Below are 20,827 nucleotides of genomic sequence, written 5' to 3'. Positions count from 1 at the left end.
AGTGGCCATACTCTTAGCCTTCAATTTTGCCTGGCTAAAAACCCTTTTTGTCCTCTGCAGTTTCCAGCCAAGACGAATCAGAGACAAAACAGTCTAATTTCAAGTATTACGCAAATAACCCCGTCACCCTCGCCATCTCCATCTGAAATGGAAAAAGATCTCCTAGAGTGCTTTGAGAAACGCCGTCCACGCTCTTTTGGCGGTCAACCCTGCTGCTCCCAGATCGACTTTGCTTCAAGTCTAGCTTCGCAGGGGATAATCCTTGTCGATGTAATGTTGTAGCCTTTGACCGTTCGAAGTCGATCAGCATCGCCCGTTTTGCCTCTGCGCTCCAGAGCACATTGGGCCACCGCACATCTTCGTGCAATACCCCAGCACCATGGATTTCTTGTAGCGAGCGGAGCATCTCGCCACCTTGTGTGAATCCGTCGGTTCCTTCAAGCTTGGCATTCCTTAAAGGCCCTCCTGCCCATGCAAGAAACGTCATATGCACGATATCGACGCCAAGGTCGTAGTAATATGGGTCGACAAGGTCGATATTGCCGAGACAAACAGGTACGCATACCCCTTGAAGTTTTCGTAATCGCTCATACACCTGCCATTCGTGTCGGAGATGTCGTACGGACTCGGCCACAGTGCCCTTCGCCACCATCGTGTAACTGTATGACCGCAGATAAACTTGGAAGAGCGCCCCTCGGGCTCCTTGTATGTCTAGAGGGTGGCAGTCATGATCTAAGTCTTTGCTAAACTGGTGCTTGAAAAGAGCCAGGAGGGTTTTGCCATTCACCGGGTGATAGTCGTTCACATCTGTATTATCGCTGTGCAAAGAAATGTTGGGGCAATTTGGGTCCAGCTTTTCTCCTCGCACTAACCCCAGCAAGCATTTTTGAGTGCAATAAGGCCGAGTCCGGCCACCTCGTGTGGATCGACCTGAACGCTGGCCACAAGAAGATCGAGAGGCTTTTCGTCCAGTCTCTCCTCGGGTCCCGCGCGCTGAAGCCGGTATATCAGCCGTGCGAGTTTGTTCATCAGACGGGCCAGGCGACGATTCATCCCGTTGGCCAGTGGGATCGGATCCTGGGCGACAACTTCCTGAGCTTTGATTTTTCCCCTTGGAACGAGTCACGGCGGGGGACGAATCAGGGTTTGGATGTCCGGTTGAATAAAACGGTCGATCTCCTTTGGAGGATTTTTGGATTGATTCGGGCACCTGGGCCAGTCTCGCGATGTCGTCGGTTTCCCATTCGACCAGCCCCTCCAGCGCCTGCTTCCTCCAGCGCTGCGTGCGCGGCCGCGAGCCCAGCGCCAGTAAGCAGAACGTGAGCACCTGGCCGACCGCGCTCCGAAGGGGTCGCAACCCGTTATCCGCATCCTGCTCTATGTCGGCTTCGGGCATAGTCAGGTGGTAGTACAGCGTGCTGGGATCGTCTTTTTCATACACCTGGAGAAGAAGATAGAGGCAGACGCTGTGTAGTCAATTGAAGCTAATATTACTACGTGATAAATTAGTTCCTTCCGGCAGGGTAAATATATTTCAGGCTTCTTTAATATTGTTTTAATAAGATAAGCTTTATACTTTATTAAGCTACTTATTAATTTTATCCTTTTTTATTAACTTTTCTATTTCTCTTTATAGTATATTAGTATTTTCTTTTTAGTTTTAATTTTGAAGCTAACTTTTTAAAATATTTATAAATTTAAAAACCTAAAAATATTATATTCCCTATTAATTTATAATTATTTATATTGTTTTTTATATAATTTACTTTGCTATTAAAGTTTTTTTTTAATTAAATTAATTATAAGAAATAATTTTTATATATTTAATTTTTTTAACTATTTTTTTAATATATATTTTATATTTTTAAAGTAGCGAAAAGACTTTTAATACTATTTTCTTTATTTCGTTATAATGTTTTTATTTATTTAAATTATATACTAAATTAAGTATTACTTATAAAATTAAAACTTTAAAAATACTATTAAATTAAGTAAAGAAATTTCGAAAAAGCTATTCTTTTTTAAAATAATTTATAAGCTTATATATATGTTTTATATAATTAAAATAAATAAATATAATAAGTTAATTAAATATTCCGAATTTATTTTTAAAAATATTAATAATATATTTCTAAATTTATACTATAGCTTAGTTAAAAAATTCTAAGTTAAGTTCCCTAAAAAGCTAATATATTTAACTTTAAAAATATTTTTTTTAATAACTTTTATAAATATTTTTTTAATAAAATTATAAAGAAAAAAAGTTACTTTAAAAAGCTTAATTTATATAAAATAAATAAATACTTCGAAAAAGTAAAATAAAGTTTAAAAATATTTAGCTTAAAAGATTTATTTAATAAAAATAAAAGCTTTAAAAAATAAGTAGTAAAACTTAATATATAATTTTTTTTTATAAATATAATAGTAGTAAAGTAATATAAATTAAAACTATTATATAAATTATTATATAATTTAGTATTATTTAAATTAAAAAAGGTCTTATATTTATTTAAAATTATATTTTAATAAAAGTTTTCGAAATATATTTTAATATTATAGAATAAATTTTTAATAATTAATAGAGTATAAAGTAGAAATAATAAATATAATATTCTAAAGCAGTCGGAGAAAATTTTTTAAACGTTATTATAATTAGAATAGAAAATAAACTCGTTATCGGCGGATAAAACTATAGCAGAGATAAGTCCAACGTTTTAAGTAATATATAAAGATTGTTGGCTCTCCGTTGTCGGTAGTATCTAATCGATGCTTTGACTTAGTGTTATCGATAGGGTCGAATCGATACCGTGGCTCTATGTTGTCAATAGGGGTGAAGCTAAGCTGAGGCTCTGGGGTGAAGACGATCCAGTATCGCGTGCTGGGGAATGGCTATCAGTGACTTGTTTCTCTCCGGCAACGAGATCCTGGCATGACTGGGCCGTGGGAAGTGATGGTCTCTGAGTCCTCGTATCTGTTCTCTGTCGCTTCCCTAGTGATGTCTCTTGGGCTGATTTTCTTTTGCATGGTCCTGATGCAATTTCGCAAGCTATATTCATTAGTCAACTATAGAGCAGCAACTTGCATACACTTACATTCAATGTTTCGTGCACTGTTAATCTGCTGAGGTAGAATTGGTAGAATCCATTGCCCATAAGACTGTGCTGGAACAGCACACTGGAAGGGCGCCTTTAAAATTGCCTCGATGCTCCTTCCAAGTTCTACCGCACCCGACTGTTGGGCCTTCTCCAATATGCCAAAATCGAGTAGCAGCTTTGCAGCTTTATCGTATGCATTTTGGGGAAGGTGTTTTATCCAACTGGGACCGTTAGATGAGGAAACTATTGTTGGAACATGTACTTACATCCATTCGCTAATGTCTGGATAGAAGAAGTAGCAGCAGCAAAGGCCTCCCATCCTATTCGCGAGAGCTCGATATTTTGCACCGGCCTTTGCCCAGCTGATGATGTCCTTTTCGACTGCATCTTAATCGCACGAGGGCGACTCGCAAATGACAGCTACCACGAATGCAACCGCCTCTTTGGTGATGGAATACCTGTCTAACTGGGACAGCGCAGAGATAACGTCGTAATATACAGTCGTGATAAATCTCCATAAAATCTTGTTGGATATGGTAGAAGTACGCACAGATAGAGCGTAGTCGTAGTGCTCCTTAATGGATAATGGAACTTGGGAACTGTCACTCCGCAAGAAGGCTGAAGGGTCTGCTTTCCATATTTCAAACGGCTCAGCAATTTCTGGTGGCAGAGCGACCTCCTCTTCTTTGATTTCCTATAGAGGCCGAGTTCGGTGATCTTCGACCAAGGCTGCATTTGATAAGGCTCTCTGGCCCAACGAGACTGAACTCGTCCGTGAGGCTACGTCTGACGCGGTCGATATGGCTGTGGCAGCGCCCAACGTAGTGGTATTGGTACCTGCAGCGGCGGTCTCTTGTGGAACATCCTCTTGTGCTGATGTTCCTACAATAGTATCCTGGAGTAGAGGACCCTCATTAGATGCAGAAACCGGTCGTCTTTTCGAACATCTTTTCGCAGGGATTTTTGTTAAAAGTTTGTGCAGATTCCTCTGGACATTTTCATCAAGCACTGGTACGGCTTTCCGTAGTCTTTCAACAAACTGATTACATGTAAGATACTATTGATACGCTTAAAATTCATTAGGAAACACCTTTTCGTTGGATAGTAATTCCTTCAAAATTGAACCCTTAAGGTCTGACTTAACAGCCTTGCTAACTTCGGCGCCCATTTGGTGAAGCGGAGTGGTGGTTAAGTGGTGGAGGATTTGGCACCGAAATTGACTAGACCTGATCTCAAAACATGCCATATCTGGTTTAGCGTGCCAATGCCATTTCCAAGACTACATGCACGAGAACACATCTCCCCCTCTTGCGACTTCGTCCTATCGGAAGTGCAACTTCTTCGCCAGGATTAACACGTTGAATAGCACTACTTGCGCTATGGGGATATATTGCTCCATTTTCTCAATGAGGCGAAGAATTTCCCCTTCAAAGACCTATCATCAATGTTCAGTCTGCCGCTTTGCGATATGCTTTGTTGTGCACCGCCTTTGGTAATGGATGGTTGCTTTTCTAGTCGGTGGGGCGGACAAAACAAAACACCAAGCCCGTCTATCGCAAAATCAAGCATGTCTACGGTGAGTTAGGAGACTGTAAAAGCCGATGGACGGCCACAGAGAACGGGTCCGAGGGATATGAGCTAAAATTCGCCAAGCGTTTGAATTCATTAAGTGGCGGAGCATCGAAATTGAAGCCCAATTCCGAAAGGCGTGGCAGAGATTCTCCTGTACGTATAGAAACAGAAGTATTTCAAATGTATACATATAAGCTTAAACCTCTCCTATTCTTAATAATTTATACAAACGCTACCTATTCTGAATCCTCTTCTGAATCCTCTCCAGGGGGTATGTTGGCTATAGCGTTATCAAAGGCTTCAATAATGGGATCATACAGCTCCTCTGGTGGCTCTGGCGGAGTCCCAATGAGCAAACCGTTCTTGTAAGGCAAAAGGATACCCCGTATCGTTTTACACAGAGGCTTGACGCAGTCAAAGGATGTTGGAAACTCATTCAAGATGTCCTCGAATCCGTCCACGTGCATGTAACCTCGTTTTGCGTCCGCAATATCATCGAAGCTGCCCGTATACTATTTTGTCAGGATGTTTCTTTTGGGCCGATCCTCCGGCTTGCACTTAAACTCCCTTTCCCATGTACGACGAGCACACATCCATAGAAGCACGTAGAAAAATGACTCAAGATCATGTCGGTAGGTGTGAGCTATCCGCTGAAGCACTTCGATCGCCATGAACTCCATTGTGCCTGTCTGATGCCGTGCGCCGCTTCGTCCGCTACCGATCTCTTTGGCAAGGTCCTCATCGATCAACATGCCTTTAAAGCCACCTGCTTCCTTTCGATCTGTTATAATAATGTTGTTCTCTGAGATATCTCGATGTAATATTTTCCCTTTTATGTATAAAGACCTGTGCGCCTTGATTGCGTCGCGAAGGGCCTTCAGCAGCTCTCTGATTGACCGAAAATCCCGGATGGCGCGACCAGCTGGCGAGATCACCAAGCAGCGGAAAATGCGGTTATCAAACGAACTGTCATCATAGGTATAGAGACTCGTCGTCTGGCTGTTTACCTCCCGGTCCCGCTTGGCTTTATTAGGGCTCTGGCTGTTAGACCTTGATCTCTTGGACGGGCTGCCTCCAGCATCGACCGACTTTCGTTTCTTCGGTAAATCTCCAGCGGTGTCTAGGCTGCAGATCTGACCAAATGATCGAGGGAGGAGAGACTGAGATTGCGAAAAGGAGGATGCAGGGCTCAGCGTGGTATTCCGAAAAGCGTACGCCTTCCCAAATGTCAACCCCTCGCGCATATCCGCAATGCTGGTGATGCGATGGTGACCGAATAGCTTGGCAACTCCCTCCATTCCTCTTTCGCGTGCCAACCTGAGGAGTTCGGCTTCCGGTCGTCGCTTGTCGGAAACCCAGGAAAATTTAGCGACATATTGAAAATTCTTGGAGCTGGGAGTTTTGGCGCGAAAGCAAGATGTTCCGCGACACACAATCGCCCGTTGATAGGCAATGGGAGCCGAGTCTAACTGCAATCTCCTCTCCTTGCCCGTCGCATCTTCCACGACGGTGATAAACTGATCACCATCATCTTGCTCAATGAAAGTGTCAAGACCCAACTCTTCGTCGCTCATCATCACATATGCTGCAATCGTACGGATGAAACGCTCTGGCTCCTCATGGATATTGAAAGCAGTTGAGCTATAAGGACCAGAGCGATCGAACACCCATGCTTGCATATTATTCCCTTGGAGAATAAAGGCATGGACATATCGGCGAGTCGGCTGAATGGAGAACACATCGCGGACGTATCTAGCAATTTGAAGCAGCTTGGCTTTCGTAATGTTCTTCGTCTTGTCGGTCTCCGTAAGTTCCCCAATCACTTCGACGGTTTTCCAATCATGCACTACCTTCGACAGCTTTTCGTTGCTGGGCTTGACGAACAGATCGATTTGACGTTTGGCCTCGCAGCCTATAAGATCTCTGGTGGTGCTCGTGTAGTAAACGCCGCGCTCACTCGATAGGAACTCGTCTTGGAAATCAAACCACCATTTACAGACCTCATTTTGTACTGGTGTCTGAGGGAAATCGGTCCACCGTCCGTCCACATGTCTTTCTTGCACGGCTTGATATATTTCCTTCGTACGCTCAGTCCAAGGCTTTCCCTCAAAATGCTTTGAGAAGAAGCCTTCGACGTTCTGATATGTGCATCCCCTTATCTCTTCGAAGATCCTTCCTTCCACCAATTTCTGAGTTTGCTCACCACCCTGCTGCGAGGAGGATGAAATTGTGACGGGAGTGCCATCGAAGGAGGGAGGAATACTTGTGGGAGGGGTTGTTCGGGAGACAGAGATGATAAGGTCAAAGACGGCGTTCCAGATGTCGACATCGGAGGCTTGTTTGACGACAAGTCGTGATAGCGCACGATAGTGCTCGTAATTGTACCGGCCGCGTTGGACATGTTTGAAAAGCTCGGAGAGCTCAGTGGCTACATTGTCGTTTCCGATCTTTGAGCGAAGGTCGTAAGCAACCTTGTGACCCATTAGAGCAAGCAGAAGTTTTGATATTGCCTCTTGCGGTTCATAGTCGGAACTGTCAGCAGCGTCATCGAACGAAAGGGAACCCGGCTTGTAGCTCTGCTCTGATTTTCGAAGTGGCTCCCGTAAATGATCGAGAGTGTCCAAAGGATGCTTTGCGATAATGACGCGATCATCTGGCGAGAGGTTGGCCATGTCTCGATAGGAGGCGCCAGGCCCTGATCGGTGTGAATATTATATATTATTGCGGGTTGCCAAACGAGAATGCAGGCTGTATTGAATCTGTGATGGCGATGGGTTGGAAAGGGTGGTAGAAGGGAGAGGCGAAACAAGCGCGAGATGGAGATTTTTGTATGACTAATAGGCTGTCAAGGGCAACCAATCGCTTCTGGGAAGCTCTAGCTGCGCGCAAATCTCATCCTCCAAACTGCCAGCTGCCCAACCCCAAATGCTCGCTCTCCCACCACCACGATCCCTATCATAAGGGTTCTCATCCCCTACTTTGCCCTCTATACCTAACCTTGTTTCTGTCTCACCTTTACCCATCCGCCGTTCTTGTCGCCAAGCCTCCTGTACCAACCGCCGGCCACAATAAGGCAAATCACAACGTGCTTCGTTTGACTTAACGAATCAAGCGGATTCGTAATAACTCCATTGGTACAGACCGTACAAAGGTCAACACGCTTGTGAAAAGATCGCGCTTTCATCTGTCACGGCCGAGCAAGTCCGAGGATAGTTACAGGTCCCATAGTCTACATACAAAAAGCAAACGCGTCTCTCGATAAAATATTATTATGGACGTCGATGATGTCTCCCACGTCGGCCAGTGGGTGCAGCTTTTGGAAAAGCAAAAGGTTGCACTTCAAGCTGCAAGTAAACGAAAAGGCGAGCGGCCCAAGGACCGAAGGTCTCGCGGCCAAATTATCCACGAATTCATGTTGCAGTCTGCGAGCACGACCATGATGTACCGGAAGAACGATCATCACATGATACACCAATCTTGGGTCGCTACTCCTTATCCGCCTTCTGTGGCGCCTTTAAGAAGCCTCAAGAAGCTTTACCTCAAGGATCTGTACCTGGAGACCCACCATCGAGGTTTCTACGTTTTACTCAGAGTTGCGACGCCTCCAGTAACCATGACTGCCGTCATGGCTGTCATGGAAGATGAGAAAGACGATGGAGTGGTATTTCAGCTATTTCAGCAGGAAGACGAAGATCATCGGCCAGGTGAAGAGGTAGTCCAGATACAGCGCGTCTGCATCGTGAAAGAACCATACTTCAAAGTGATGAATGATGGAGGCTATGGCTTGCGGGTCGATCATCTCAGCGATATTATTTGGCTTTCCCCAGACGACGAAAGAATCCCTCTTGGCTGGCGAGCACAAATCAGCAAATTCGAGAAGACTGCCGAAACCTTGAAAGAGGAGGGCAACCTCGCCGTGAAGGCGGGCGAGCTGAATGTTGCAATCGAGAGGTGAGCTCTTTGTTCCTTCGAACCCGCCTCATCATAGCTGATCCCAGCGCATGAAATTAGCTACACGTCAGCCCTTCACCGTTCAACTACATTTGAAATGTCACAGATTCTCAAGCTCAATCGATCCTTGGTCAATCTCAAGCTTCGGCATTATGATGAAGCTTTGGAGGATGTTGGAAAGCCCACTGCTGACGCACAGCAATCAGAAAAGGGCTTCTACCGTGCAGCTCTCTCTTTGTACGAATTAGGGAGATTCCAACAGAGTCACCAGGCTTTGGCATCTCTTATTTCACATTATCCTCATTGCCATGCGGCAAAGAAGGAGATTATTCGCACGAAGCAGAGGTTAAGGGAGCAAGAGCTTGGCGATTACGACTTCGAAGCAATGTACGGGGCCGCCAAAGACACACCACCTTGTCTTGACAATGCAACTTTCGCTGGCAACGTCGAAGTCAAAGTTTCAAACGGTCGTGGACGTGGTTTATTCACCACGAAGGACGTGATTGCTGGGGAATTACTCCTCTGCGAGAAAGCCTTTTCTTACTGCTCCTCAAAGCATTCGAAAACGAGCCTTCTAATGAATACTCATACAAATCGAGCCACCCTTGGTACGCAGGCAGACCTTATCACAGCTACAGTGCAGAAGATGTTCCGGAATCCGTCACTCAGGCCGGTATTTACCTCGCTGCACCACGGAGACTACAAGCCAGTTGACGAAGCAGAAGTTGATGGCATGCCAATCATTGACACGTACATTACCTCTACCACCCTAAATTTACTCTTATATTGCTAATTGCTAGGAAGCTTCCTTGTCGATCGTATTGTTTCTCTCAATGTTTTCGGCTGCCCTCGCACATCGCTCGAAAGCCACACTACTAAATTGACTTCCGAGCCAAAAGATCAGTCAAAGTCTCATCATACATGTGGCATCTTCATCAAGGCCTCCCATATCAATCATAGCTGCTGCAGCAATGCACGACGCAGCTTTATCGGTGACATGTAAATCGTACGTGCTACCTGCAATATCTCAGCAGGCTCAGAGATCTTCTTCTGGTACGCTATCCCGGGGCCTAGTCATACATACGAGAAGACACAGGAAAAGCTACAAGATTGGGGTTTCCAATGCACTTGCGCTATCTGCCAGCAAAGCAAGAAAACAAAGAAGAATGCGTCGAGCAAGAGGCTTGCACTCTTGAAAGACCTCGAAGCTGCTTTGGGTAGCCAAAAGGGTGCCGATTTGCCAAGGGCGGAACGAATTTTGGATGCCATTGAAAAAACTTATTCGGAACCAGCAAGTAGGGTCCCCCGCCTCGCGCTTTGGGACCCTTACCTCCTCCTCACACGCATCTACAGTTCGAAGAATCAGCAAGACAAAGTGATCGAGACGGCATGGAAGGTCCTGATATCGCTTGGCTTCACGATCGAGAGGCAGAACCCATTGTCTCTCGAATCGCCGTTCGAGGTTGAGCAGTGGGGCTTGATGGAAGACTGTCTGATCCGGACATGGGTGCATTTATGGATGGCGTATGCCCAGGTAGCACCGGACCTATGCAAGAAGGCGGAGGAATGCGCGAAGATCACGTATAAGATTTGCATCGGGGAGGATGACACGTTCGATGAGAAGTATGGCAAGCTGGCCCATCAAGCCATGTTCGAGGGTATAGATTTAGGTAAAGCGTCCCGGTCAGTCGCTTTACGAGGTGATTGACATCGGCTTTACCATGCCAAGGTGGAGGTTCGGGCCGTGCCGATATTAATGACGAGATCATCCCCAGACAAGCAATCGGCCCAATTACATGTCCCGGGACGTGGGATTTGCAAAGCTGGGCTGTGGTTCGCGCACTCGTTTGCAACCTGCAGTTGCACTTCTCGCATTTTCGTGGTCTGTGCTCAATCCAGTCATATGATGAGAGATGACGCATACTATGTAGCTCAACATTCCCAAGCGTCTGAGTAAATAACTAAGCTCGATCCCGGCTACGAATAGGCAAAATCTGCTTGCGACATGATCTGCACCTGCAGAAGCATCCCGGACGTAGATGGCAACACATGCAAGTGCAACCCAGAGTTCACAGTCATTTTGGGGTTGATTTAATCGCCGAAGCAAGCCAACTCTAGGTAAAGTCCCATCAGATTACTTTCATACCTTTATAGAAGCTGAAAAAGACGGCTCCAGACAACCTAAACTCATAGCTCTAGCGAGCCAGACCCTATTTACGAAGAGTCCTAGTCTCCGACTTTTGCGGACTTTCGCAAACGACATCCTCGAATTCACAGGGATACAATACTATCATGAACACCATAATGTCCAGAGGCATATCTCACAAGAGTTTGATGGAGGCGATCACTCTTCTATACATGCTAAACGAATATCCCGAATTTCCAAAAGAAAATCAGCAGTCAAAAATACTTTCAGTGCTCTCAAGTATATACCAACTACCCTTTCAGTGTGAAAAGCAGATTGTGGAGAATCTGGCTTTCTTGTCAGCTACTACACATGACTCGGCTAAGGTCATGGCGGTCTGCCTCGAGGAGGCCCGTGATCGTCGCAGCTGTACAATTCGATTGACTTCGAACAATGGTGATATTGATGATGTAATGCTTGGGTTCAAGCTGATGGCAAAAATCTTGGAACAAGGAGCGTCAAGAGGTTTACACCCAACATTCGATTAAGCAGAGCTATAATTGACTGATGATATTCCAGCGAATAGTAAAGATGATGATATGAAGGCTCTGTTCCGATGCATAGTCACTTTAGATTTTTGGCGTATCCTATCTCGGCTACGATCAAGGCATGCTAAGAATACTTCTAGAAACAAGAACAAGTCTGTACTAATCATACTGTTGGATACTGCCATACGAGACCAATCTATACGGCCCAGTCCGAATATCACAGTTATGGAATTGGCGGACGTGCTAAAAAAGATAAAGACTCTCAAAGCTCTTTTCATGAAATTTGAAGACTTTCAAGACCATTCTGCAGCATCTTCCGTGATACAAGATGTGGCCATGGAATTGATAATTCAAATGCATAATTTGGCTTCACAAACGAAGCTAAGATTGGCTCTCAATTCCTCGAAAACGTTAAATGCTGAGCTCAAAACATCCCTCCCTGAAGCTGTGGAAAAGCTTGGTCGATACTATTCAATCAGCTACGAGCTTATTTGCGTCGCTCGAAGCGAGGAGTACTCTATATTCAACAGCATTGCAATAAAGACTTCTCCAACCCTACGTCCCTCTCAACCATTAAACGTAGATAAGAATGTTCATCCTCTTACAGCACTCCAAAACATACTTCGACCTGGAAGTGCTGTGCAATCAAGATCACTCAAGCCCTCTTTAGAGAGCTGTTTGGGGAAGCCAATCCAAGTCATACTTGACGAGTTCCGTCTGGCCATCGCAGATTATTACAAATCTGTTAAAGTGCATGCAGAGATTCAGCTTCTCTTCTTCTACGAGCTGAACTCGGACAGGATACGACCAAGGACAATCTGTTCCAGCAAGAGCGCATGCTATCTTTGTGATCTCTTCTTCAGGCTCCACGGTCAATACTACGTTCCTAGGACTCATGGCCGTCTTTACCATAGATGGACCCTGCCAGACTGGCATACCTTACTACCAGAGATGCGTCGCCGCGACTTTGACGTCCTTCTGAGAAATTTCAGTGACATTCTGAAAGTCAAGGTCAGAGTAGCCCTAGATAGGGGCCCAGTACGGGCTAATCACCCAAATGAGAGTACCCTGGTCAGGTCTTTATTCCCTATCACCCAGGTACTACCCCCCATTTCCTAATTAGCAACTACTCTTCGCTTGACACTAACCCGGGAGCAGTTACCTGATAGATTTATACCCGATTGTCCGATCTTCTCGGAAGGTCCTGCCTCTTTAGGCTTCACGAGCCCAGACCCAATATTGCCGGAATCACCTCCACAAGCCGAACTCCTAACTGGTGCAACATCATCGTCCATTCTACCAAGCACTTCAACCCTTGGTCCACCAGCCCAAGAACCCATGACTCCGAGGGAACTCCCATCAGGAGACACATCTATAAACACCCCCACAGCATCTCCTTTCCCACCCCTGAGCCCTTCTTCTACAGCATCACCAAAATTGAATCACGAATTGACCAAAGGCGATCACATCCGGCGCCCAATCCCATACCCAAACATATCTATCGACGTCGGCACCACCCGTCTCAATCTGCACTTGTCAAGCAACACCACCCTCAATCCAGACATACTCTCTAATCCTAGTAGTCGCTGTTTGGTACGAGTCAAATGGCTCCAAGGTGCCGAGACCGGAGACGTCAACTCGCAGGCGACTAACGCGGAAGGTTTAAGCTACGACACCGAAACGGAATTCCACCATGGCGCAACATGTACTCCAACAGAACTTCACCTGAGGCGAGGAGAAGATTTCGTGTCGATTAAGTATACGTTCGACGAACCGAGATGAGATTGAAATCGGTTATTTAGATTACAATCCACCCAACTCAATTCTGCTCTCATTCACGAACATCTCCCCTTGGCTCGCGTAATACCCTTGCAAATTCCCCGAAAGATGTGCCTAGGTAACATGGCTCTAAGGGTGCATCAAGGTCCTGGCAAACGTGTTTCCTATCCATTTTGAGAGGCTGCACAAACATGTTTCCACCTTCTTTCGAAGACAGTGTGGTATTGAACTCCGCTGGAGTCTCAGAAGCAGCAACCGTATCCGAATGCAATCCCGTTGACTTTCAGGATGACTAATAGGCTGTCAAGGACAACCAATCATTTCTGCGCTAGAAGTTCCCGTACCAGGTGTCAGCAAACACCACTACAACCCCTCAATCCTTGCAGCTGCGCCATGGGACACCAGATCATCTAAAAAGTTCACTATTCATATTATTCTGAAGAGGAGCCAGAAACATAATTTTCTCGCACGCTTAAGAAGTTTCGGCTCTTCAGTATTATGTCTGCTGTCTTTTGCTGCTCGTCTATAAGTCCGTATCGCCCACGGCAGCTTGACCACGAGGCTAAGTTTAGGACATTTACGAGTTGGGCTCGCCTCCAAACAACCTCTATCGACCCGGCTGACGGCTCGCTTGTCAGCACCGCATTATACGCAGTTCAACTTGTGAAGCAGATTAACTATGGACCGCAGGAGTCGATTAGATACTTCATTCCAGCGAGCAATGGCTCTGATTTTGCTGAGGCCGCAGAGAACGACCTCCTCACATCGAATTTCGAAAAGATGAACTCGTATTTGATCATGAACAGTTCTAAGGGTTAGGGATCCCGGACTGACTGTTAAATACTACAGATATAAGAACTTCAGGTGCCAAAAGCACAACAAATTTTTTGAGATCAACCTCTATCAGAAGAACCCTACCAATACGCATCATTGGCGTATCAACCTCGCACGACCGTCAAGAGATATCGACCTAGCATTTCGACGAAAGGATACTGAAGTGGAGTCAAGTAAAAATGTAGAGGAATCAGAGGGACGGGAGGAGAAGCAGGATCTTCTATCCTCTGGCATAAAAGGCAAAACTTCATTTCCGGAGCTGCGCGTCTCACTCTCGCAAGCTCTCCAGGTACGTAATTTTGAAGAGCCTGGGACATCTTTCTGACTCAGTGTAGGAAACGGACGAGGCAGTACTACACAAGATTCAATCTGCGGATCAGCCAGATATCGCGACTCTGAAGAGAGTCCTTAGATTCTTACTCCCCATGGTCGGGACAAGCCTTGGTCCAAACAGGCTCTTAACCCTGCTATCTCTGAATTGGGCCAACGCAGAACTAAAACTTGGCCTTGATTTCGAAAGTCTTTGGAAGGCTGAATTAACCAGCACAAACATCATCATGTTTTTCACCGAGTGTCTGACATCATGTGCTACGTCTCCCGACTTCGAAATTGATCTTGCAGAGGTTGAGGGTTTAGTAGTCCCCGCTATGCGCTACGTTGAGTTGCGCAATCGACAGCACCTGGCGGGGCAAGTCAGGTTCCATGAGATTGTCAACAGGGTACTTGAATCTGGTTCTACGTTGGATTGGGTTTCTATGTATGGAAACAGCATTACGCGTTTGTTTGCGTCTGGCCCTAGTGAACTCCTCGACCACTACCAGCGCAGAAATGACTGCCTTCAATACGATCCAAGCAATCGACAAGCTGAGGAGGCCCATGATACCCAAAGCAAGAAGGTATTAGTGACGCCGGAATTGTCGATATGCAGTACTATCGCTGATTGGTTGTAATAGGTCGTTGAGGAGTTCATGCCACGGATGCATCGAGGCGAATATGGCGACTTTGACTTTGACAATGATGATCATGACTTTGATTATGATTATGAACCCATGAAAGACCTTACGGCTTGCGATAAGGAGTGCGGATATTGCGGGAACTGTGATTATTAGGGTGCCTCGCGGACACTCGCCAATTTCCTTTTAAAGTTTGATGGAGTTTGGCAACAATAGCGCTTTGACGAAATTTATCCACCGGAGCATTATCCCGACCAGATTGCTCATAATGTAACTGTCAATGGCGTTTCAAATTCGTCATGTAATTGTTGCCTGGACAACCCGTAAGATGATCAGCCATGCGACAGCTTGACATATGTCAGCCCTCTAGCGCCCGAGAGCAATGGGAGCCAACATTTGGTTTTACAAGTCGACAATCCGGCAGACGCCACATACCCGATCTTTGTCTCCAGTATCGACCTACTAGGGGTCTTTTTAGCGTTCTTTCAGGGTGATCCCGTAGGGGGTCTGCACCGGAAAGTCCAGGTTCCTGGTATTTTTGCTTCAAAAAGGCTTTTAGCGTTGAAAATCTTCAACTTTCAAGCTTCAAGAAAAAAATTATTCCTTTCAACTCACAATTGGCCCGCTATGACTCGGGGCGAGATATTCTGATTTTCTATATAAATTACTTAAGAAAAAAGAATTTCTCTAAAGATTAAAAAACTGTTAAGTGAAAAGCAGAATTTTTTTTTTAAATACGAAATCTTAAATCTTGAATAACTCTTTAAGCTTTCAATCTTTTTTAAAAGTTTAAAAACTCGGCGCGAGATCTTAATATGTTATATCCTTAAACTATATATATATATGTTTATATATATAAGTGGTTGTGAATCAACTTCAAACGAGTTTGATGGACACGAAGCTTTAATTTTTCAAAACCGGACTTTCCGGAGCAGGCGTGCTGACAGAAAAAACCGCGAAGCGATCTAGTCTTTTCCTAGTCTAGCGCGCATAGGAGGCAACCCGATCTTTGCTACCCCTCAAGCTCGGATTTTGCCGGACTTAAAAAGGAATCTTCCATAAACTCTAAATATCTGCCGGCAACTAATATGTACAACTACCCAGCTGGAAGCATGTCGAATCAAACTTGTTCATGGTGATTTAGCTTCAAGCCTGTTAATAGATCGTCAGGAAATCCCGCTCAGATAAGCCCAGGTGGTAGGGCGAGGTCGTTGCAGTTTGTATTTTGTTGTCAGCTAAACCACAAAGCTTTACACGGAAAAGTTGGAACCTCCTCAATATTCTGACTTGCTTCTCTCTTACGGTCAGGTACGCCACCTCCCGGCAGAAAGCAGCCAATCATTACTTGCCACATGGTCTTGCAGCCGTGGTCCTAGCACGGCAATCGCACGAACGATGTACTGCAGCACCGCGATAGGTCTGTGAATGATGATTGGCTTCTTGAACCGTTTATTCAGCAGCGACTCATCTACCCCTCAATCTCAGACAACAAATGGTCAACTCACATTAAACAGAGCAGCAGTGATCTATTCCATAGATTTCTGATTCGTATACTACTCTTGGCTAATGGTATCAATATCTGCGCAGCAAGGAAAAAATGCCTGAGCCTTACCCTCGCCTTCCAGAGAGATACGAAAAGTATGCGTTGCATGCAAACGCACGTCAGCATAAAGCAGCGCGATATCTAACTGTATAGAGAACTACAGAGGCACAAATATTAGCTCACGATAGGAGTGTACTCCCCGTTTCGAACGACAATGAACCCAGCAGTGTATTATCACTAGGCGGAACCGACAGTCATCCAACTGAATTGGACGGGCAAGCCGACGTTGATTCTGTGGACGAGCCTCCCCCGGTTCTGGCCCCGCAGCCATCCCTCAGACCTTCCCAACTCCCAGCCACACCTCCGTCCTTCTCGGGTGACGATGGTGGCTTGCATAATGACAGTACGAATTCTACAATCGAGACTATTCGAAGTCTAGAGACTCAACTTGAGCAAGCAAAGAGATATCATAGATCTGCCCAGAAAGACTTGGAGCAAAAGAATCGGAGGATAGCAGAGCTGGAGGGAGAAGCTCAAGTAGCCCATGACCATCAGGTTCAAGCCATTGAGAATGATAGATCAGCTGAAGTAGGAAAATGGGAAAGGAAATATAGCATGCTGAGAGAGGTTTTGGGAAGATCTGAAGAGGAGAAGAAAAGATTGAAAGAGGTACTTCGCGAGTTGGAAGCCAACGAAGACAAACTATATAGAGAGTTGCGGAGGGCAAGAGGAGATCTTGACGGGCAGAGGGAAAGGGAGAGAGTCATAGAAACTCGTCCAGGGATGGCCAAGAATGACATTGCGAGACAAGGGAATGCGGCCCTGGGGTTGATCAACCATCAACACAGAGATTTAGAGAGAGAGAGTAACATAACCACTGTTCCAGATCCACAAACTACGGAACGGCAGCTCAGAAGTCATGATGAGAGGCAGCACAGAAGAGGCGGTGCTAATGAATATAGGCTGGCGACTATAACAGACCATCGAGGAGACTTTAGCCGGCGTCACTTCATAACCCGTCCAACAACGCGAAAAAGGACGTTTTTGTTCGGCGGGTAGAATTATTACGATAGAATGTCTTACAAACAAATAGGTGCACGGCAGAAATAAGGCCTATATCGAAATTTATAAGGAGAATCAACGAGCAGCCAAGGGATACTGCCTCTTCTACAATGCAATACGATAAACCCAGTTGCGTACTAACCGTTCGTCTTCGAACATCGACCACACCTCATTTCAACCATCCTGAGTCACCTTGTCGCCAGAGAAGTGTCTAGAATCTCCGGCTATCTGTCAACGCCCCAACTTGATCCCTCTCGAAATAGAATCACAGCAGACTATCCACACTCCCCCATTTTTACAACTCGTTTCCGAAGGAAATGGCTGAATCAAAAGGCGAGGCTATTGCAGTAAGAGAATTCCGAGATTTCCCCTCCAGAGCTTCCTTAGCGGCAGCCTCTCCTACTTTTCATAGCTGCATATAGAAATCAAGGACGACAGTCGATATAAGATATATGGAACGCAAATAGAATACAAAGTAGACGCCAAATAAGCTCGCTTACCGCAGATCTTTCAAAATTGAAGGGAGCATCTACGTACGAATTAGCTTGAGCACAGGTCAGAGCATATCACGTATCAGAGCTGGATCTTTATTATCTGATTCATTTGATGTTGCAGTCAAAAAGGTGTTGACCTAAATCTCATTAGTGAAGGGAAGGAGATCACATGACAGTATTTCTCTGCCCGCGGGCAGAAAACTACTGTCACGTGATAAAGATTTGAATATGTGCCACTACGGCCGTCCAAAACCTCGTTCACCACCAGCGCTGCAGCACTACCTTTTGCTGGAAGCATGGTAGTATTGTTTGCGGCGGACCACAGCTGGAGTTGTGCATGCCAATTTCTTTACAGGAGGACTCTCAGTTGTTCTAAATACTTTACGTCTCTGCCATTGAAGCGATGCGCTCATCGTTCGCTTCTATAGGGCTGATTGACCCCGCCATTGCGGGACAGTGAGCACTTGATATTTCACTCGCCCAGCAGCTGTTGGACTCACCGCTTCAGACAATGACCAAAAGGCAAGCACAAACGCAAAGGAAATCAGTGTATCTGCAATGTAGAAAAGTTTTTACTGGAACGAATGCTCGTGTTCGGAAGGTCAAGAAGGTCCGAAAATTACTAGAGAAGAACCAGCATTTGTTTGCGACTCTCGCAGATCAGTATAACTTCGAGACAATCTGTGACGTCGCAAAAGAGCTTCTAGATGCCGGTATATTCGACTCAACTTCGAAAGCCGAGACGCAGTTTCCCGAGCTGTTTCGCTCCTCCGATAGTGGTTGGGAGGGAAGCGAGTCCTCCGATAGTGGTTGGGAGGGAAGCGAGTCCTCCGATTTTGATGCGACCAGGTCTGAGTTGGATGCTATGGAAGAAACCATATCTTCAGAGGAAGAGAGTATCAGAACGTCGCACGTTCCGGATCTGAAGGCTTCGTCATGCGGTAAGAACAACCTCCCTGCAAAAAGATCAAAGCTGAGCTTAAAGCGCCATATCCACCGTCAACGGATTCCCGCGCAACGACCTTGCCTCCTGCGACGCTTGCTGCACTGACCCTTCGTCCTCTTTATTTGCCCTACAAGACACAACATCGGCTTCTCACGATGATTCAACACATCCTCGAAGAGTGCTGCTTCACTTTTGGGTCTCTATGGCTCCCAGAGGTCCTTAAGGCGAGGTCATGTGAATGCGTAGAATCCATAGAGCTTACTCGATGGACAGGAATTCTATCCAAGCATTGCAAAAACCTTCCGTCACGGGCTACGTCGGAGATACCAGGCGTATCCCTTCGTGATGTCCTCTTCAAGACACGACAGATACGGCACACGGCAGTTCATAGACGACTGACGAGCGTTTGGGAGATTGAGGAGATGATTCGAAATGCGGCATCACTTACGACGATTCTGAAGGATGCTGTCCGAACTAGAAGGATTGAACTGATACGGCACGAAGTAAGATTGACAACAGAAGAGCTAAATAGAGTGCAGAACGGGTTGGAGATGAGAACTTCGGAAGAGCTCGCAACGGTTGCTCACCAGAGAATTTTGTTAGATGAACGCGAGGAGAAAGCTATCGAATTCATGCTCAGCGAGGGCAACCAGAATCGATTAGGCCTTGGATCAAAACTAGATGAGCTCCTGATGTCATACCAGAGAAGCACAGCTTTGGACTTCCATTATCCTGAAGAAATGAGCTATGTGAAGGACGTTATTCTCAAAGTAGAAGACTTCGAAGCATATAAATAGCAACCCTTTTTCGCGACTAATAAAAAGGTTGGAATTTTCCGTATCTAATATAAGTCTCCTGCATAAAAGCTTGCTTTAAAATGAACATTCCTTACCCAGTTCACTCGAATCGATACTAAAGCCTACTTTGGATTTTGCAAATGTTATACCTTCGGCGATCTGCTTGGACCGCCCTCCGCTAAGCCTGTACCAGACGGACGTGTGTTGGAAGTTCTGTGAGGTGTGAGTTTGAACCCCCTCCCGTATTTCTCCTTAAACTTTGAATCAGACTCTTTTCCTGGCCCAACATCAACGTCAGGTCCGGAATTAGGGATTGTAATGCTTGTCAGACTCCTTGCGATCTGTTGAAGCGAGTCATCGCTAATGTGGCCCCCCACCTGTCTCGTTCTCCAGCCGAGCCCTTGATATTTACCATGAATAGTCTTCTCACTGGTCGAAACCATGAATTGCACGGCATCGCCCACGGCGTAATTGTCGATGGTGCTCACATTGTCTTTCAAGTGGTCTTGCGCTCGAGAGCAAATATCCATGCCCTGGCGAGTCGCTGCCAACTCATCCCGCATTCTTGCAATATCTGCACGTTCTTCTTCCGAAATGATTGCAGTCTTCGATTTGTCCATCAATCGACCGAAAAGCTGCTTCTCATACCCTTCCAACTTCAGCGTTGTACGAGCAAGGCTGTTCTTGCATTCCTGTAAGCCTTCATTGGTGATTCTTTCAGATAAATTATCCGAACCCGTTTGCTCGCTACCGTCGCTGCTGCGGTTAGCCGAGAGCTGGATCTTATCTTGGCAGGCATTGCCGCATCTTAGCAACGGGATCTTGAGCGCAGAGAAGGTAAAATGCTGAGCCAAATGCGTTTACACTCTTCGAGCCAAGGGACTAAGAGATGTTCGCGACAAGCAGAAGCTTGCGAAGAATGTGGCAAATTCGTCTCGCCTTTGTATGTGTAGCCGAAGAGTGATACCACTAATTAGCAGGGAGGAGTCTGGTCGCTAGCCGCTTCGGATGACTAGTCTCTTTTGGGTGACCAGTCTTGGAAAATGTTTGAACATTTTCCAAGACTGGTCATCGCAAGTTGACCAAACATTCTTTTACCCTGGTCACCCAAAATCCGCACGGCATTAA

General features: G+C 45.7%; 8 protein-coding genes across 8 annotated transcripts; 5 read left to right on the top strand and 3 right to left on the bottom strand.

Annotated features, from left to right (window-relative positions):
* Positions 1 to 106: 106 nt before the first annotated feature.
* KY384_003261 (uncharacterized protein) lies at positions 107 to 1,396 on the bottom strand (the record flags this gene model as incomplete). The annotated part of the gene is made up of 1 exon (XM_044811780.1): positions 107 to 1,396. One exon carries the CDS (start codon positions 1,394 to 1,396, stop codon positions 107 to 109), a length of 1,290 nt encoding a protein of 429 aa, XP_044670913.1.
* A 3,507-nt stretch (positions 1,397 to 4,903) lies between these two features.
* KY384_003260 (uncharacterized protein) lies at positions 4,904 to 7,339 on the bottom strand (the record flags this gene model as incomplete). The annotated part of the gene is made up of 2 exons (XM_044811779.1): positions 4,904 to 5,168; positions 5,226 to 7,339. 2 exons carry the CDS (start codon positions 7,337 to 7,339, stop codon positions 4,904 to 4,906), a joined length of 2,379 nt encoding a protein of 792 aa, XP_044670912.1.
* A 599-nt stretch (positions 7,340 to 7,938) lies between these two features.
* On the top strand, positions 7,939 to 10,326 carry KY384_003259 (uncharacterized protein; the record flags this gene model as incomplete). The annotated part of the gene is made up of 3 exons (XM_044811778.1): positions 7,939 to 8,618; positions 8,679 to 9,368; positions 9,693 to 10,326. 3 exons carry the CDS (start codon positions 7,939 to 7,941, stop codon positions 10,324 to 10,326), a joined length of 2,004 nt encoding a protein of 667 aa, XP_044670911.1.
* A 584-nt stretch (positions 10,327 to 10,910) lies between these two features.
* Positions 10,911 to 13,073, top strand: KY384_003258 (uncharacterized protein; the record flags this gene model as incomplete). The annotated part of the gene is made up of 3 exons (XM_044811777.1): positions 10,911 to 11,268; positions 11,323 to 12,354; positions 12,415 to 13,073. 3 exons carry the CDS (start codon positions 10,911 to 10,913, stop codon positions 13,071 to 13,073), a joined length of 2,049 nt encoding a protein of 682 aa, XP_044670910.1.
* Positions 13,074 to 13,568: 495 nt separating this feature from the next.
* KY384_003257 (uncharacterized protein) lies at positions 13,569 to 14,854 on the top strand (the record flags this gene model as incomplete). Its single annotated transcript, XM_044811776.1, has 3 exons — positions 13,569 to 13,858; positions 13,920 to 14,193; positions 14,240 to 14,854. 3 exons carry the CDS (start codon positions 13,569 to 13,571, stop codon positions 14,852 to 14,854), a joined length of 1,179 nt encoding a protein of 392 aa, XP_044670909.1.
* A 1,431-nt stretch (positions 14,855 to 16,285) lies between these two features.
* On the top strand, positions 16,286 to 17,459 carry KY384_003256 (uncharacterized protein; the record flags this gene model as incomplete). The annotated part of the gene is made up of 2 exons (XM_044811775.1): positions 16,286 to 16,352; positions 16,564 to 17,459. 2 exons carry the CDS (start codon positions 16,286 to 16,288, stop codon positions 17,457 to 17,459), a joined length of 963 nt encoding a protein of 320 aa, XP_044670908.1.
* A 1,008-nt stretch (positions 17,460 to 18,467) lies between these two features.
* KY384_003255 (uncharacterized protein) lies at positions 18,468 to 19,699 on the top strand (the record flags this gene model as incomplete). The annotated part of the gene is made up of 2 exons (XM_044811774.1): positions 18,468 to 18,897; positions 19,176 to 19,699. The coding sequence occupies 2 exons, from the start codon at positions 18,468 to 18,470 to the stop codon at positions 19,697 to 19,699; spliced, it is 954 nt and encodes a 317-aa protein (XP_044670907.1).
* Positions 19,700 to 19,842: 143 nt separating this feature from the next.
* On the bottom strand, positions 19,843 to 20,498 carry KY384_003254 (uncharacterized protein; the record flags this gene model as incomplete). Its single annotated transcript, XM_044811773.1, has 2 exons — positions 19,843 to 20,391; positions 20,436 to 20,498. The coding sequence occupies 2 exons, from the start codon at positions 20,496 to 20,498 to the stop codon at positions 19,843 to 19,845; spliced, it is 612 nt and encodes a 203-aa protein (XP_044670906.1).
* Between the last annotated feature and the right edge of the window lie 329 nt (positions 20,499 to 20,827).

Source organism: Bacidia gigantensis (assembly GCF_019456465.1).
Source record: "Bacidia gigantensis strain McMullin 20006 chromosome Unknown contig_180, whole genome shotgun sequence".
Classification (NCBI taxonomy): domain Eukaryota; kingdom Fungi; phylum Ascomycota; class Lecanoromycetes; order Lecanorales; family Ramalinaceae; genus Bacidia; species Bacidia gigantensis.
Note: the sequence above shows the minus strand (reverse complement) of the source record. Positions and strands in the feature narration are given on the sequence as shown.